The sequence below is a fragment of the Symphalangus syndactylus genome, chromosome 15, assembly GCF_028878055.3.
Source record: "Symphalangus syndactylus isolate Jambi chromosome 15, NHGRI_mSymSyn1-v2.1_pri, whole genome shotgun sequence".
In the NCBI taxonomy this organism is placed as follows: Eukaryota; Metazoa; Chordata; class Mammalia; order Primates; family Hylobatidae; genus Symphalangus; species Symphalangus syndactylus.
In genome coordinates, this window is record NC_072437.2 from 96,287,533 (window position 1) to 96,302,173 (window position 14,641).

A 14,641-nucleotide genomic window follows, 5' to 3' on the forward strand; every position below is an offset into this window, starting at 1 on the left:
AAACTGTGATATAGTCACATAATGAAATACCACTCAATAAAAAGAAATTAGTTATTGATATATACAACAAAACGTATGAACCTCAAAAACATGCTGAATGAAAGAAGCCAGACACAAAAGAATACCTTCTGTATGATTTCATTTATTTGAAGGTCTACAACCGGGAAAACTTATTTTTGATGAAAGAAACCAGAACAGTGGTTGTCTTGAAGTAGGGAGTGTTGACTGGGAAGGCGCGTGAAGGGTCTTCTGGGATCGAAGGAATGATTTATATCATCCTGTGGTCATGGGTTACAGTAATGCGTGTGTCACTTCATCAAACTGTACAACAAAAGATTAGTGAATTTCACTTTATGAAAAGTATACCCAACTAAAAAAATACTGGAGACAAGGTATGGAGTAGGGTAGGGATGCCTCAAAATTAAACATGAAATCACAAAAACAAACAAATGAAGACATAATTGGAGAGAAAACAGGAACAAACACACACACTCACACACACACACACACATGCACACACAGACATCTCTGATCTATGGGCCTCTACTGGCATTTGTGACATTGAGCAGGATAACATGAACATTGAATATTAGCATGACATCACTTGCATTTTCACTCCTTTTTGCTTTTCTCTGCACAGGTGATAACTGCTGGGAGTGAATAAAGTTTTACAGCTCCACTCTGTACTATTAAAGATATATATGATTAGGGGCTGTGTGTGGTGGCTCCTGCCTGTAATCCCAGCACTTTGGGAGGCCGAGGCGGGTGGATCACTTGAGGTCAGGAGTCTGGGATTATACTAAAAGCACAAAAACTAGCTGGGCATGGTGGTGCATGCCTGTAATCCCAGCTACTCAGGAGTCTGCGGGAGGAGAATTGCTTGAACCTGGGAGGCAGAGGTTGCAGTGAGCCGAGATCGCACCACTGCCCTCCAGCCTGGGCAATAGAGCGAGCCTCCATCTAAAAATATATATATATATATATCTCATTAGGAGTAGGGAATCATAGATGTTCAGAACCAGACAAGACTCCTTAATGTTACAGATCAGGAAATGGAAGCCAGGGAGGGGGAGTTGAAGGGCCTTCCCAAGGTCAAACAGTTACCATTCAAGGACAGTAAAGCTTACCAGTGTCGGTGGGTACAAAAGCAGCCCTGGCATCTATGAAAATTTTGGAACAATAATTTCTATTATCATCACTGTTTATTACTATGCACCCAGTAATAAAAGGATAAGACGACCATTTATTGTTTTTGATGGGCCAGGCATTGTCTGGGTGCTTCACACACAGTGTCCCTAATCTATTCCAACGTCTGTGCACGGCTTGCCGTGCAAAGATAAGGAACTGAGGAAGTGGAGAGGTTAAATCATTTGCTAACAACTGCCAGCACAGAACTAAAACTTAAGCCTGTTTCATTCTGAAATTCGTGTTCTGTCCAGTAAGTTTGCTAATCCCTTGAATATTAAGTTTACTCTTCTTAATCAATAATTACGCAACTGTGCCTGTTTAGGTATTAGGTATAATAGCCTGCTATTATTTTGGTCTTACCAAATTTGTGTATTTAGTAATATTATCAGATATTTTCTTCCTTTCTAGAATTTCTCAATTTAGCATTTAAATACTTACATGAAAATTTTCATCCTGTTTTTCTTCATACTTTTCAGATAGACAAATTATTGATCGCTTTATTCGTACTCACTGTGACACTAACAAAAAGAAGAAATGAAAAGGGAAAATAGTACAAATGAAGAAAATCTGAAAATCAATGGAAGCACGAGGACATTCCTAGTCATTTTCTCAATTATCAAGGAAAAATAAGGTGCAAATAGCTTCAAGTATGTTGTGATAGTCATAAAATTGTGTCTTTTGCTTCGCTTTATTTTTAAACAATAAAATTAAGTCTACAAAATTTCCCCTGAACATAGCTTTAGCTGTATCCAATAGGTTTTGATACAGTGTTTTTTTCTTTTCCCTTTTGGATACTTAATTTGTAGTTTCAATTTTGATTTCTCCTGTGAACTAGGAATTATGTGGAAGAGATTTCTTAATGTCCCAGTAATTAGAGACTTAAGAAATCATTTTATTGCCTTATCTCTTCTTTGAATGAATGAAAGTTTAAAAATCTGCTTTTGGGAAATCAGTTGCAGTTTTATTTAATGCCATTAATCAAGTATATGATTAATTTGTGTATTACATGAATATAAGAGAAAAAAATTATAGTTTATTGTATTTTTTTAATTCCTTATTTCTTTAATTGTATACTTGAATTGTTCAATTCTGAAAGAATATTGGAACCTCCCACAATAAATGTATTTTTATCGATTTTCCCTTGTATTTCTGGGGTTTTTGCTTCATATACGTGGCTGCTATATTTTGTATTCTATTAGGGATTATGAATTATACAGAGCTTCTTCATTGATTAACATTGCCCATTATATACTATTCATCTTTGGCTGGTTAATGCTTTTTGGCTTTAAATTGCATTTTAATTGATATTAACGTTGCTATTGGTGCTGATTTGATTTTGATTTTACCTTTGCATTTGCTCAGTATGTCCTTGCTTTCATTCCCAATCTTTGTACCTTTGTTGCTAGAAATAAATTATGACTAGCTTTTATTTCATAACTAATATGTCAGTCTTTGCCTTCAGAGAATTTAGTCAGCACAGAGCAACTGTGATGCTTCACATACTGTGTTTTGTTTTCTATGTCGTTTTTTTTGCTTGCTATTTGCTGTTTGTTCTTTTTAGTTTTACTTTTGCTGATTTTCTTCATTTTCCCCTCTAATGTTAGTTTTGGAAATATATTGTTTTTCATCATACTAGTAGTTTTTATCACACATGGTCATTACTAGATTTGGGTTTCTCCCCCAATATATAAAAATTCCATCATCTCTATGCTCTCAGGACCTTGTACTTCCTCGTTCTTCCCATGGCTACTGACTGAGAAGATATCCTTTATTTCCTCATTTCACACTGTACTTTTCACTACATCTCCCGCACGTGCTCTTACGTGCACACATGCGCACACACACACATACACACAGCTGCCAGCAGGGCTCTTGTGGAGAAGGAGCTTTGCCCTCTAGGTTTCCCACCATTAGCAAGAGTTTGTTGTTGTTGTTGCTTTGGTTTTTTTTTTTTTTTTTCCTTTCTTTTTTGACCCCTTATTTGGGCCTGTCCTATTTCCTGCTCCCATTTTGTATCAAGGCAGTAATATCCCAACCATCCCTGCTTTAGACAGGGGTAGTTTTCTATTTATCAGCTGAGTGTCTCCCTGCCCCAAAGTCCTTTGCAGATCTGGGTCAATACTTGATCATCAAGCTGCTTTTATGCCTTTCTTAGAGTGCTTAAGACTGTTGCAGTGGCCACCCAGGAGCTTTACGTGGACTGTCTCCTGGTTTAGTGTGTGCAGTGTGGGACTTCCTGACTGTCCTCACAGCATCCGTTCCGAAACAGAGGTCCATACTCCCTCAGGGCCCTGAGCCAAATATTAATAAATGGTAGCCCCTTTGGTCCACACATACTTATTGAGCAGCTACTACCTGCCAAGCAGGTCTTTAGGCGATGGGGATAATGCGCTAGTGAAAGACAGTAATGGAGCTTCCATTCTAGAGGGAGGCACCAGGAGGCTCCTATCTGAGATGAAACTTCAAGAGTAGAAGGAGCCAGCCACATGGAGAGATGGGGCAAGACCTTTCCAGGCTTAGAGAACAGCAAGGCAAGGGCCTTAAGACAGGAATGATTTTGGTGTTCTAGGAACTGGAAGAAGGTGGAGTGGTTGACACATACATAGTGTCACTCACATACTGAGTTGGCCAGGGACAGGGAAAAGTCATACAAAAAGAGATCAAGGAGGCAAAAGTCATCGGATCATGGTGTGAGTGCCATTGTATTTCTGACAGCATAGACTCTTGTATTCTATGTAACTTTATTTCACAAAAGTCAATAAATTTCTATAAATTTATTGAAATATAATTTCAATGAATTTCTATTGATTCAAGTTGTGGATCACCCATGAATGTTGTTTTTATACTATTCATCTTCTTCAAATTTCGGTAGCAAAGTTTTGTGTAGGACTTGAGGTTTTCGCCACTGCAGACGTTTCTGTGTATGCATCTTAAGTTTTTAATATATCTCTATACCTTGGGTGTCCCACATGGGATCTTTGACCTCCCAAATGATTTTTTAAAAATTCACACACATTGAGGTTCACTCTTTGTGCTATAAAGTTCTATGGATTATGACAAAAGCATAGTGCCATGTATCCACCATTACACTGTCACACAGGATAGTTTCACTGCTCCAGAAATTCTCTGTGCACCACCTGTTCAATGCTGTCCTCCTCCCCTCAAACCCTGATTACTTCTTTGGAGATCATTTTGGTATTCTGGGGATAGGGTAGCCAAGAAAAGCCAGCATCACCTACCTTGCCCTGGGGCAGACAGCGTATGGATGAGTATTGCCATCTGTCTGGACACAGAAAGTCATCTTACCTACAGGGTTCTAGAACTTGTCAGTGACATCACTCTAGAGCAAGATGTTCTACTTCTAAGTACAGTATTGAGATGTCATCATCGACAGACTGTTACTTTAGGGACGGTGGTAAAGTGGATTATTGGCCCCAATTCTTCATCTCTCCCTGTATCCACACCCCTGGCCATGTAACCTTGCAGTGTCTCCCACTAAAGATGGAATGTATTTCCCCTGCTCTTGTATGTAAGCGTAGCCATGTGGCTTTCTTTAGCTAATGGATTGTCAGAAGAAATACACCTGGGCTGCTCACTGGTCCCAGGAGAAAAATGAGTCACCCCAGCTGACCTGCCCCAATGACTTACAAACTGTGAATGAGAAATAAATGCTCTTTGCTGCATGCCAGAGGCTAATGTAGCAATAGCTGACTGGTACAGGCACAGCCTTTATTTAGATGCAACATTCCTGGGACCCTCAAAATGAGAAAAAGCTTTGTAGAATCAGTTCTTTCTCAAAAATATTCAATTATATCACTGTCAACAAATGTGTGTTTAAAAAGCAATTGCATTTTAAAGTAAGAGTGTGGTTGATGTTCTCTTGTATCTTAAAAATGGCAAGGGTGTTTTAAACATTGAACACTTCAAAGGTTCTCATGAGGCCAGTAGCCACTGCTTATTTTAATGTGCTAGAAGCTGTGAGTGCTTTAATCTGGTTCATTCTCAGAGAAGATCGGCAAACCCAGATCGGTCATGGACCTGGCATGAGTTAATTATGTGGCACTAGAATCTCTACTGTTATATTTCTAAGATAGTAGTTTTTCAGCAGTTACTAATCCTGCCATTTTTTTTTTCTTGTAGTATCTCCCGATCGCTCTTTAATTCTCTTTTTCCCTTCCTGAAAAACACTTATTAGGCGATTTCTGGGGTGTTGATTTTTTTCTGGCCAGGAACCTCTTTGGCCACAGCACCTTTGCCCAAATTCTTGTCCTGCATCCAGGAAGAATGAGGTACAGAAGTGAAGGGTGAAGAAGAGTTTTATATAGTGTTAGAACAACTCAGAGGAGTGGGTAGCTCCTTTCTGCTGGCAGGTCATCTCTGAAGCTCTCAGTGGAGAGGGTACTCTTCTCTGCAGCTGGTCATCCAGTCCCATCATCTCTCTGCTCTCTTTGCCCTCTGGCCATGCTCTGCCCTGCTGTGGTTGAGCCCAGGGCTTTTATGGACCTCAGAAGGAAGGAAGTGCATGTCGATTGGTCCATGGGCGGCCATGGGTGGGCCTGGAAGAGGCATCATGAGTCCCTACTCCAGTCCAGGGGACTGGCAGCCCAGCCCCTAGTCTTCAGGCTCTCCCTGGCCTGAGGGTGGGCCCTTACTGGGGACCCTCTTCCTTCTACCCAGGATTCTGTCAGCCTCCTGCTGGGACTTGGCCCCCAACCCCACTGGGAGATTGGAGCGGGCACTGGGAGAAGAGAGAGGCCAGGCACTGGGAGCAGACACCCCTGAGCCTGCAGGGGCAGGGGTCCTTCCTGGGGCACTCGAGGGTGTAGGCTACAGAGATGCCCAGGTCCTGTGCCTGGGAGGGCGGTGCAGCTGCACCCGGGAGCTCCCGCCCCACCAACTCAGAAGAGGCAGGGCTTCCACTTGTCCCCAGCTCCTGCCTGCTTCCTGGAGCAGCAGGCCTAGGTCTGCAGCCACGAATGAGGCAGCTGCAACTGCACCTGGGAAGGCAGATTCTGCCTGTTCCCGTTTCTCCCAAGAGCACAGGAAGGCTCCGATCCACAGCTGCATTTTGGGCAGCTGTAGCCTCACCCAGTAGTGGGGGGTTCCTTCCTGCTCCCTAGAGCAGGAGGCCTGGGTCTGCAGCTGTGGTTTGGGGTGCTCCTGTCCCAACTCAGAATGGGCAGGGCTCCCACTGGCTCCAGGGAGTGTACAGCCCCAGCTGCGCTTCCCTGCTGCAGCTGGCATGATGGCAGCAGCCACTGCCATCACCCTTGCACACACCTTATTCAAAATAAAAGTATATATAGTGGATTTCTATGCTTTCTAGAAATATCTGTTCTTTGTTTTGAACCTCTTGAAGAAACAGTTATGTAAATGTGTTTAAAATTGTTCCACTTTGTTTTAAAATGCTTTTGTGAATAAGTAGAAAACAACATCCCTTTAGAATGAAGGCTGCAATAATTTTTAAGAAAGTAAGAAATGAAACGCAGATTATACGAAGTTGTTTTCACTACGTGTTAGAATTCTCCTTTCTGTACAGGAGTTGTATGAGGCTGGAGCAGGGCTTATCAGCCTTGGCTACCCAATCAAATGACCTGGAGAGATTTTTAAAATCCTGATGCCGAGGCCACTTTCCAGACCAATTACATCAGAACTTCTGGGGATGGATCACAGGTGCTAAGGTGATCCCCGCGCACAGCAAAGAGTGAGAACCACTGAACTAGAGGGGGGATCTCATTGGTAAATTGCACCTGCGAAGGTTAAGTTGGTAGTTTAGTCAAGGTCTAAGCAGGAAGCAGAATCCACCCCATTTGTTTCAGATGATAGGGCTTAAGTTAAGGGACTACTTACTAAGGATGTAAACGTGGGGTAAGGCTCCCAGAGACTTGAGAGAGAAGAAAGCTGTTACCACCTCTCCCTGTGAAAGCCTGGGCTGTCGGGGAGCTGCTGTCCCCTGGAAGGGACAGAGCCATTTTGGGGGACATGACACAGAGAACAAGAAGGGAAAAATTCCTCCAGCCTTGCTTCTCCTTCCCTCTCATATAATCTGATCTCCTGGCAATGACTGTCACTGACAAGCCCAATGGATGCTTACCAGCAAAGGTATTGACGGAGAAGCAGTCCAAAGGGTTAACCTCCTGTGGCATCAGCCAGGCCAGAAAAGGCGATTAAAGGGAATTTGGAAGCAAAATAAGATATAACCAACACAATTGGCCAGCCTTGCTGAATGAAAACCACAAGCGGAGGGTATGGCCAAGTACTGAATAAATTTTTGAATGTAGTTTTATAAAAAGTTTCATAAAATAAGGAAATTATTCATTTAAAGAATTATCTTAATAAAAAAGATATCATAGATATATCATGAAATTGGGACTATTCCAGAAAATTCAAGGCATATGACTATGACAATTTAAACTTTATTCTTTATTTAACATTTATTTTTAAATATTTTTAAAGTCTTTCATACCAGACACCCTGCTGTACTAGATACAGAAATGAAAGACACAGTAATCTATTCTATTTCTAAAGGTCTAAGAGTCTAGCAAAAAGTACAAGTTGGCAAATGTAATGAAATTTACAATTTTGCCAGCCTAGGGCAGCATGCCTCACTTTGGGGGATACTCTCCCACCCCAATCCAGCCATGTGATTCCGACGTCAGCTGAAGGCTCTCTGTGCCCTGCCCAGGCCAGGTACCATCTGAATGTGGTACCTTTCCTCTCTGGCCGTGGTTAGGGTTTGGCCCAGGATTTTCTTCCATGGGGACTGGGAAGAGCACTCTTTCCTCTGTTTCTATGAGGCTCTAAGAAGATGCGTCCAGAGCTACCCGTGGTCTTCCTCCCAGTCCCACAACGGCAACCAGCCCCAGAGAATGGAGACCTGAGAGAGGATGTATGAGGAACAGAAGAATCCTGATGGGACTGGAGTGTCTATCCTTGAAACCATCTCCATCCACGCCCCATGAACAATTCATTCCTTGATTTGACTACAGCTGGATTTAGCTAGATTTCTGCCACTTGTAATCAACAGGGTTCTAACAAATACAGAAGGAAATCTCAGTAATATCCTAAAAGAGCCGTGTGCAGAATGCTATGGGATTTCTAAGAGCTTGCCTAACCCGGCCTGTAGGGTCAGGAAAGGGTTTCTGGATCAAGGTAAAGGCCCAGGTTTTTATGGATGTACAGCCACTATAATTAGGCTATTTTCAAAAGCAAGAGTTTCAAACTGAAATGCCTACAGGGGTGCATAGGCAAGAAAGCAAGATATTTTTCTCTTTCTGTACTCCCCTACTACTCTCACACAACACAGAGCACTACCGTGACCACATGTATGGGGTTTCTCCTCCACCGAATGGTTCTCCAGCACCGGGTAGGTGTCCTCCTAGCTCACAGTTCAATTCAACTGTGACACTACCTGGAGTTGCGCAGACCTGGCAGGATGAGGACTCATGAAACCATCTTTGCAAAAATTATAACAGTGAGAAATCTGTAACAGTGAAAGGGATCTGACCTAACCAACTCCATCTTGTGTCTAACCTTCAAGCTGCCCTTGTTCATTGCTGGACATAGGCTGAACTAACTTTGGGAGGAACTTAGTTTATAGCTTAACTTTGGAACAAAGATGATAACAGCCCTTTCTCAAAACAAACCCCTTCTTGCCTGGGGACTTGACTGCCTTTGTAGGACTAACAAATTAGCCACAAGAAATGCAACTTCCCCATTACTCCTGCAGATAACATCGCTATTGTAGAGCCTAAGATTTGGGATGTCTTTTCAGGTTTTTGGATTTCTGATGACCGATGGCTCTACCCAGACTCACTATCTGGTCCTGTGGCCCCCACCCAGGAATTGACTCATCGCAAGGGCACAGCGTCAATTCCCTATGATTTCATCTTTGACCCAACCAATCAGCACTCCCCGCTCCCTGGCCCCCTACCCGCCAAACTATCTTTGAAAAAACCTAGTCTTAGAATTTTTGGATAGACTAATCCGTGTAATAATAAACCTATGGTCTCCCGTTCATCTGATTCTGTGAGAATTAGACTCTTTCTCTATTGCAGTTTCCTTGTCTTGATAAATTGGGTCTATCAAGGCAGCAGGCAAAATGAACCTGCTGGGTGATTCCACTCAGTCCCACAAGACTGCCCCCCATTGCAGAAGTAGTAAGTCCCCAAGGTACTCACAGCTTCTGCCTGACTTGGCTACAAATTGAAAGTTCCCATGATTGCCTTCTTGAGTTTGATCATTTGCTAGAACAGCTCACAGAACTCAGAGAAACACTTCACTCATATATGCCAGTTTATTATAAAGGGTATTACGAAAGACGCACACGAAGAGCCAGATGAAGAACTACATAAGGCACAGTATGGGGGAAAGTACAAGGAGCTGCCAGGCCTTCTTCAGGCACACCACCCTCCAGGCATCTCCAATGTTCAGCAACCTGAAAGCTCTCCAAAGCAGGTCCTTTTGAGTTTTATGGAAACTTCATTACATGTGCATAATTGAATACATCATTGGCCATTGGTGATTAATTCAAACTTCAGTTCTTCTCCCTGATTGCAGGGTGGAGCTGAAAGTCTCAACTCTCTACTCAGGATTGGTTCCCCTGGCAACCAGCCTGCATGAAGCCTCCCTCCTTCCCCGGCAGTCATCTCAGACATCTCATTCACATACAAAAAGACACATCACTTCGAAACATTCTAGGAGTTGCCTGCCAGGAAACTGAACAAAGACCAAAATAGGTATTTCTTATTGTAAGTCACGGTATCACAGGGGGCCTGGCAGGTAACCTAAATGAGGGAAGCGGGCCAGGAGTGAGACCATAGGGAGAATGGTGAAATGAAGAGTGCCCACTATGTTTAAAAGGGCTGCTGAATTATCGTAGCAGCAACAACAACAAAAAATCTACTCCATTTTTGTTTAAGGGGCCTTTGCCCATTCCTGCTCATAGGCTAAGATAATTTTAGAGCACTAATATGCAAAAACAACAATCATGTAGTTTAAAAAACACTTTAGGATTAAAGGACACATATTTAAACAACTATGTTTTGTTAAAGATTTATAGGACCGTTAAGACCTGACCAAGGACAAAGACATTCCCAACCTCCCCAGACCCTTGCTGGCACCCAGTTGTCTGTGGTTACCGGTTAGCTCTTGATCTCAATTCCCTCCTCTTTCCCCTGCCCTTAACATGAAAAGTACCTACAATTTGTATTGGCTTAAGGTGGTGCTTTAGGACGATACCTCACCATCTTCTCGGTTTTCCGGCTCTCCAATGAACCTGCTTTTCCTCCCACCAATTTTTTGTCCCTTGTGTTTGGCTTTTGAGTGGCAAGCTGCTGGATGTGGGTTTGGTTACATTATCTCTGGATAATTGTTGCCCTGTTAAAATGTATTAGTCATGTAGGATTTCAGGAAAAGCAAAAAATATGTTTTTAAAATGTATTTACAATTGTTATTGTCACTCTTTCTGGTGTATAGTGTTACAGGTTTTGACAAATGCACAGAGTACTGTATCTATCACCCCAATCATTATATGGGAAAGTAAAATTCCCTTTAAAATTCCTTTGGCTGTTCCCCTGTACACAGCCCCACATTCTTAGCTACTGGCAATGACAGGTTTGGATTTCATCCCTATCATTTTGCTTTTTCTAGAATGTCATATAAATGGGATAATACAATATATAACCTTCTGTATCTTCTTTGATTTAGCAAAATGAATTTTTGTTGTTGTTGTTCTTGTTGAGTAATCCGTAATAATGTGTTGCTTTTTATGGCTGAGTATGGATGTACCAGTTTATTTATCTGTTCACTGGTTGAAGAACATCTGGGTCGTCTCCAGGTTTTGGCATTTGTGTATAAAGCTGCTATAAGCATTCAGGTTTAGGTTTTCTTTTCTTTTTTCTTTTTTTCTTTTCTGTTTTTTTGAAACAGAGTCTTGCTCTGTCACCCAGGCTGGAGTGCAGTGGTGCAATCTTGGCTCACTGCAACCTTCACCTCCCCGGTTCAAGCGATTCTCCTCTGTCAGCTTCCCAAGTAGCTGGGATTACCGGCACCCGCCATCAAGCTCAGCTAATCTATTTGTATTTTTAGGAGAGACAAGTTTTTACCATGTTGGCGAGGCTGGTCTCGAACTCCTGACCTCAGGTGATCCACCTGCCTCAGTCTCCTGAAGTGCTGGGATTACAGGATTGAGCCACTGCGCCTGGCTCAGGTTTAGGTTTTCTTGTGAATACAACTTTTCATTTCTCTTGAGTAAATAAATACCTGGGAGTATTTTTGATAAGTAAGATGAGTAATTAGGAGAAAATTTCCCTCACAAATATTAAAATGTATCATAAAATTGCCATACTGTACTATGTTACAGGTACCAGGAAAGATGAGCAGATTAATAGGACAAAAATAGGATCAAGAAAAAGGCTAAAATATATATGAGAACTTAGTATGTGATAAAGGTGCCAGTGTAAAACCATGAGAAAAAAATGGCTTATTGAATACACGTTATTTTTAAAAAAATCCTTTGGAGAAAATAAAAAAGATACACCTTCAAATTGCTACTCAACAAAAATAAATTCCAGATGGAAGAAATAAACAAATGTAAACTATAAGCTATAACATAAAATTTTCCAACTACTAGAAGATTTTTTATTTTATTTTATTTATTTATTTATTTTAAGTTCTGGGATACATGTGCAGAATATGCAGGTTTGTTACATAGGTATATGTGTGCCATGGTGGTTTGCTGCACCCATCAACCCATCATCTAGGTTTTATGTCCCACATTTATTAGGTATTTGTCCTAATACTCTCCCTTCCCTTGCCCCCCACCCCCCAACAGGCCCAGTGTGTGTTGTTCCCCTCCCTGCGTCCACGTGTTATCTTTGTTCAACTCCCCCTTAGGAGTGAGAACATGCAGTGTTTAGTTTTCTGTTCCCATGTTAGCTTGCTGAGAACGATGGCTTCCAGCTTCATCCCTGTCCCTGCAAAGGACATGAACTCATCCTTTTTCTTGGCTGTATAGTATTCCATGATGTATATGTGTCACATTTTCTTTATCCAGTCTATCATTGATGGGCATTTGGGTTGGTTCCAAGTCTTTGCTATTGTAAATAGTGCTGCAATAAACACACATGTTCAACCATTGTGGAAGACAGTGTGGTGATTCCTCAAGGATCTAGAACCAGAGATACAATTTGACCCAGCAATCCCATTACTGGGTATATACCCAAAGGATTATAAATCATTATACTATAAAGAAAAATTTTTAAAAGAAAATCTGTGGCTAAGGAAAGCCCTTTCTAAGCATGCTGCAAAAACCAGAAACTTAAATAAACAGACTACTAAATTTGTCTACGTAAAGTATGGATAAAACAAACTAAAAAGACCTCCGCCTCCCCACCAAAAAAATCATAACCGTAAAAATGTTTAGGAGACAAATAACTGAAAAAGTATTTGCATCATATATTAAAAAGTAGCAATAGTAGTATTATCTATGCAAATATTAATCGTAGTTCATGTAAATCAATAAGAAAATAACAAACGCCTCAATGGAAAAATGGACGATGGTTTGCCACATTGGCAAAGATGACCCAGCATCAGCAAGGGTGGTAAAGGGCACACTCGTGCATTCATGGGATGTGTATGAATCTCCCAGAGTTGCTGTACCAAAGCACCACAAACAAGGTGGCTTAAAATAACAGAAATTTATTATCTCATAGTTCTAGGGGCTAGAAGTCAGAAACCAAGCTGTTTGGCAGGGCCATGCCCCTCTGAAGCTTGTAAGGAAAGATCCTTCCCTGCTTCTTCCAGCTTCTGGTTCCCTAGGCATTCTTGGTTTGTAGATTTATCACTCTAATCTCTGCCTCTGTTGTCACATGGCATTCTCTACCTTCCTTCTGTCTCTGTGTCCAAAGTCTCCTCTTCCTATAAGAACTCCACTCATATTGGATTATGGCCCACTCTAATCCCTCATGACTTTATCTTGATTACATCTGCAAAGACCCTATTTCCAAATAAAATGGCATTCACAGGTTCTGGAGGTTGGAAATGCAACATATCTTTTTGAGGGACACAATTCGACTTATAACAGAGTGTAAGTTGGGTACAATCTTTCCAAGGGACAGTTTGGCAATATGTTTCAGAGTTCCATTTTCATAAATATACACTAACGACGTCTTTGCACAAATGGGAAACTTACATACCGGGTTTTGTTGTGATTGTTCATCAAAGTGTCATGGTCAGTGATTGTCTGGGACTGGTGAGTGGGAGTAAAATAATTTACCAAGACAGGAATGAGTTTAGAAAGGCAGGTTTATTGCAGAAAGGGGAGGTATGTTGCAAGGATACAATGGGCAAGACAGCAGAAGGAAGGCTGTCTGCCAAGAGGCAGGGCCTGGAGGGCAGTCGTATAAGGAGGCTAAATGCTTGTGGACAGGATGCTGGGGCATAGATGGGCTGTGAGCTGAGTGCGTGTCACAGGATGCCTGAGTGCTAGGGCGCCTTTTGCAGTTGACCCCATTTCTAGGAATATTTGTTCCTTTTTACCCCAGCTAAGCCCGTTCTTTAACTTTTTCTCTTAACTTTTTAGGGCCCCACGCAAAGCACTATATAAAACTCCGGAAAAATGTCAATAATCGTTATGCTCATTAATACGGAACCTTTAAGGAAATTCAGAATGAAACATTATGCACACATTTAGGTCTATTTTTGTTGATATGGAAACACACTCTAGATATCTTGCTAAGTGAAAAAAGCAGGTTACAAAATGGTACGATCTCATTTATATAAAATTGTACATCTTTACCTAAATGTAGAGCCTGAAAAAATGTTCAGCAAATTGGCCACGCACAGTGGCTCACGCCTGTAATCCCAGCACTTTGGGTGGCCGAGGCGGGCGGATCACGAAGTCAGGAAATTGAGACCACGGTGAAACCCCGTCTCTACTAAAAAAAAATACAAAACATTAGCCGGGCGTGGTGGCGGACGCCTGTAGGCCCAGCTACTCGGGAGGCTGAGGCAGGAGAGTGGCGTGAACCTGGGAGGCGGAGCTTGCAGTGAGCCGAGATTGCACCACTGCACTCCAGCCTGGGTGACAGCGCGAGACTCCGTCCCAAAAAAAAAAAAATGTTCAGCAAATTAACCAATTAATAGTGGTGACAGTAACTTGGCAAAGGAGCAAGGCAGAGAGAAGTCAGCTCCACCTAACTGAATGGAATGGGCTTTTGATAGGAGAGAGTTCCTGTGAGCCAAACAGAGGTAATAAAGCTGTTGGGGCAGAACAAACAAACAAACCCAAACAAAACTACACAGGTGTCCACCTCAGGGAACTTCATCTGGAGGAACTGATATCAAAGTTCTGTACTGGATGATATCTTACATGTAGTATTTAAAATTAGAGCATCTCCACACGTTTTTTTTAAAGGCTGGGAGAGGTCATTTTTGTGAAGTTTAAAGAACC

At 41.9% G+C, this 14,641-nt stretch overlaps 1 protein-coding gene and 1 long non-coding RNA gene across 7 annotated transcripts in view; one reads left to right on the plus strand and one right to left on the minus strand.

The window, feature by feature from the left end:
- The window catches only part of TEX26 (testis expressed 26), a 76,345-nt gene that overhangs the window by 40,714 nt on the left and 20,990 nt on the right, over positions 1-14,641 (plus strand). For 3 of the 6 annotated variants that reach the window (XR_008651326.2, XR_008651329.2, XR_008651330.2), the window contains 2 exons: positions 1,665-1,835; positions 8,963-9,212. Coding sequence is in view for 1 of the 6 variants with exons in the window: in XM_055244586.2 (XP_055100561.2) it covers positions 1,665-1,726 (62 nt within the window). In the remaining 5 variants the exon portion in view is untranslated. Of the gene's footprint in view, positions 1-1,664; positions 1,858-8,962; positions 9,213-14,641 lie in introns of those variants that run through there. The other 3 variants (XR_008651327.2, XR_010115962.1, XM_055244586.2) reach the window with 2 other exon arrangements.
- Positions 138-4,490, minus strand: LOC129463882 (uncharacterized). Its single transcript, XR_008651332.2, has 3 exons — positions 4,428-4,490; positions 1,627-1,706; positions 138-321 (listed from the first exon to the last, which is right to left on the minus strand). It is a non-coding gene; the product is annotated as an uncharacterized lncRNA (long non-coding RNA).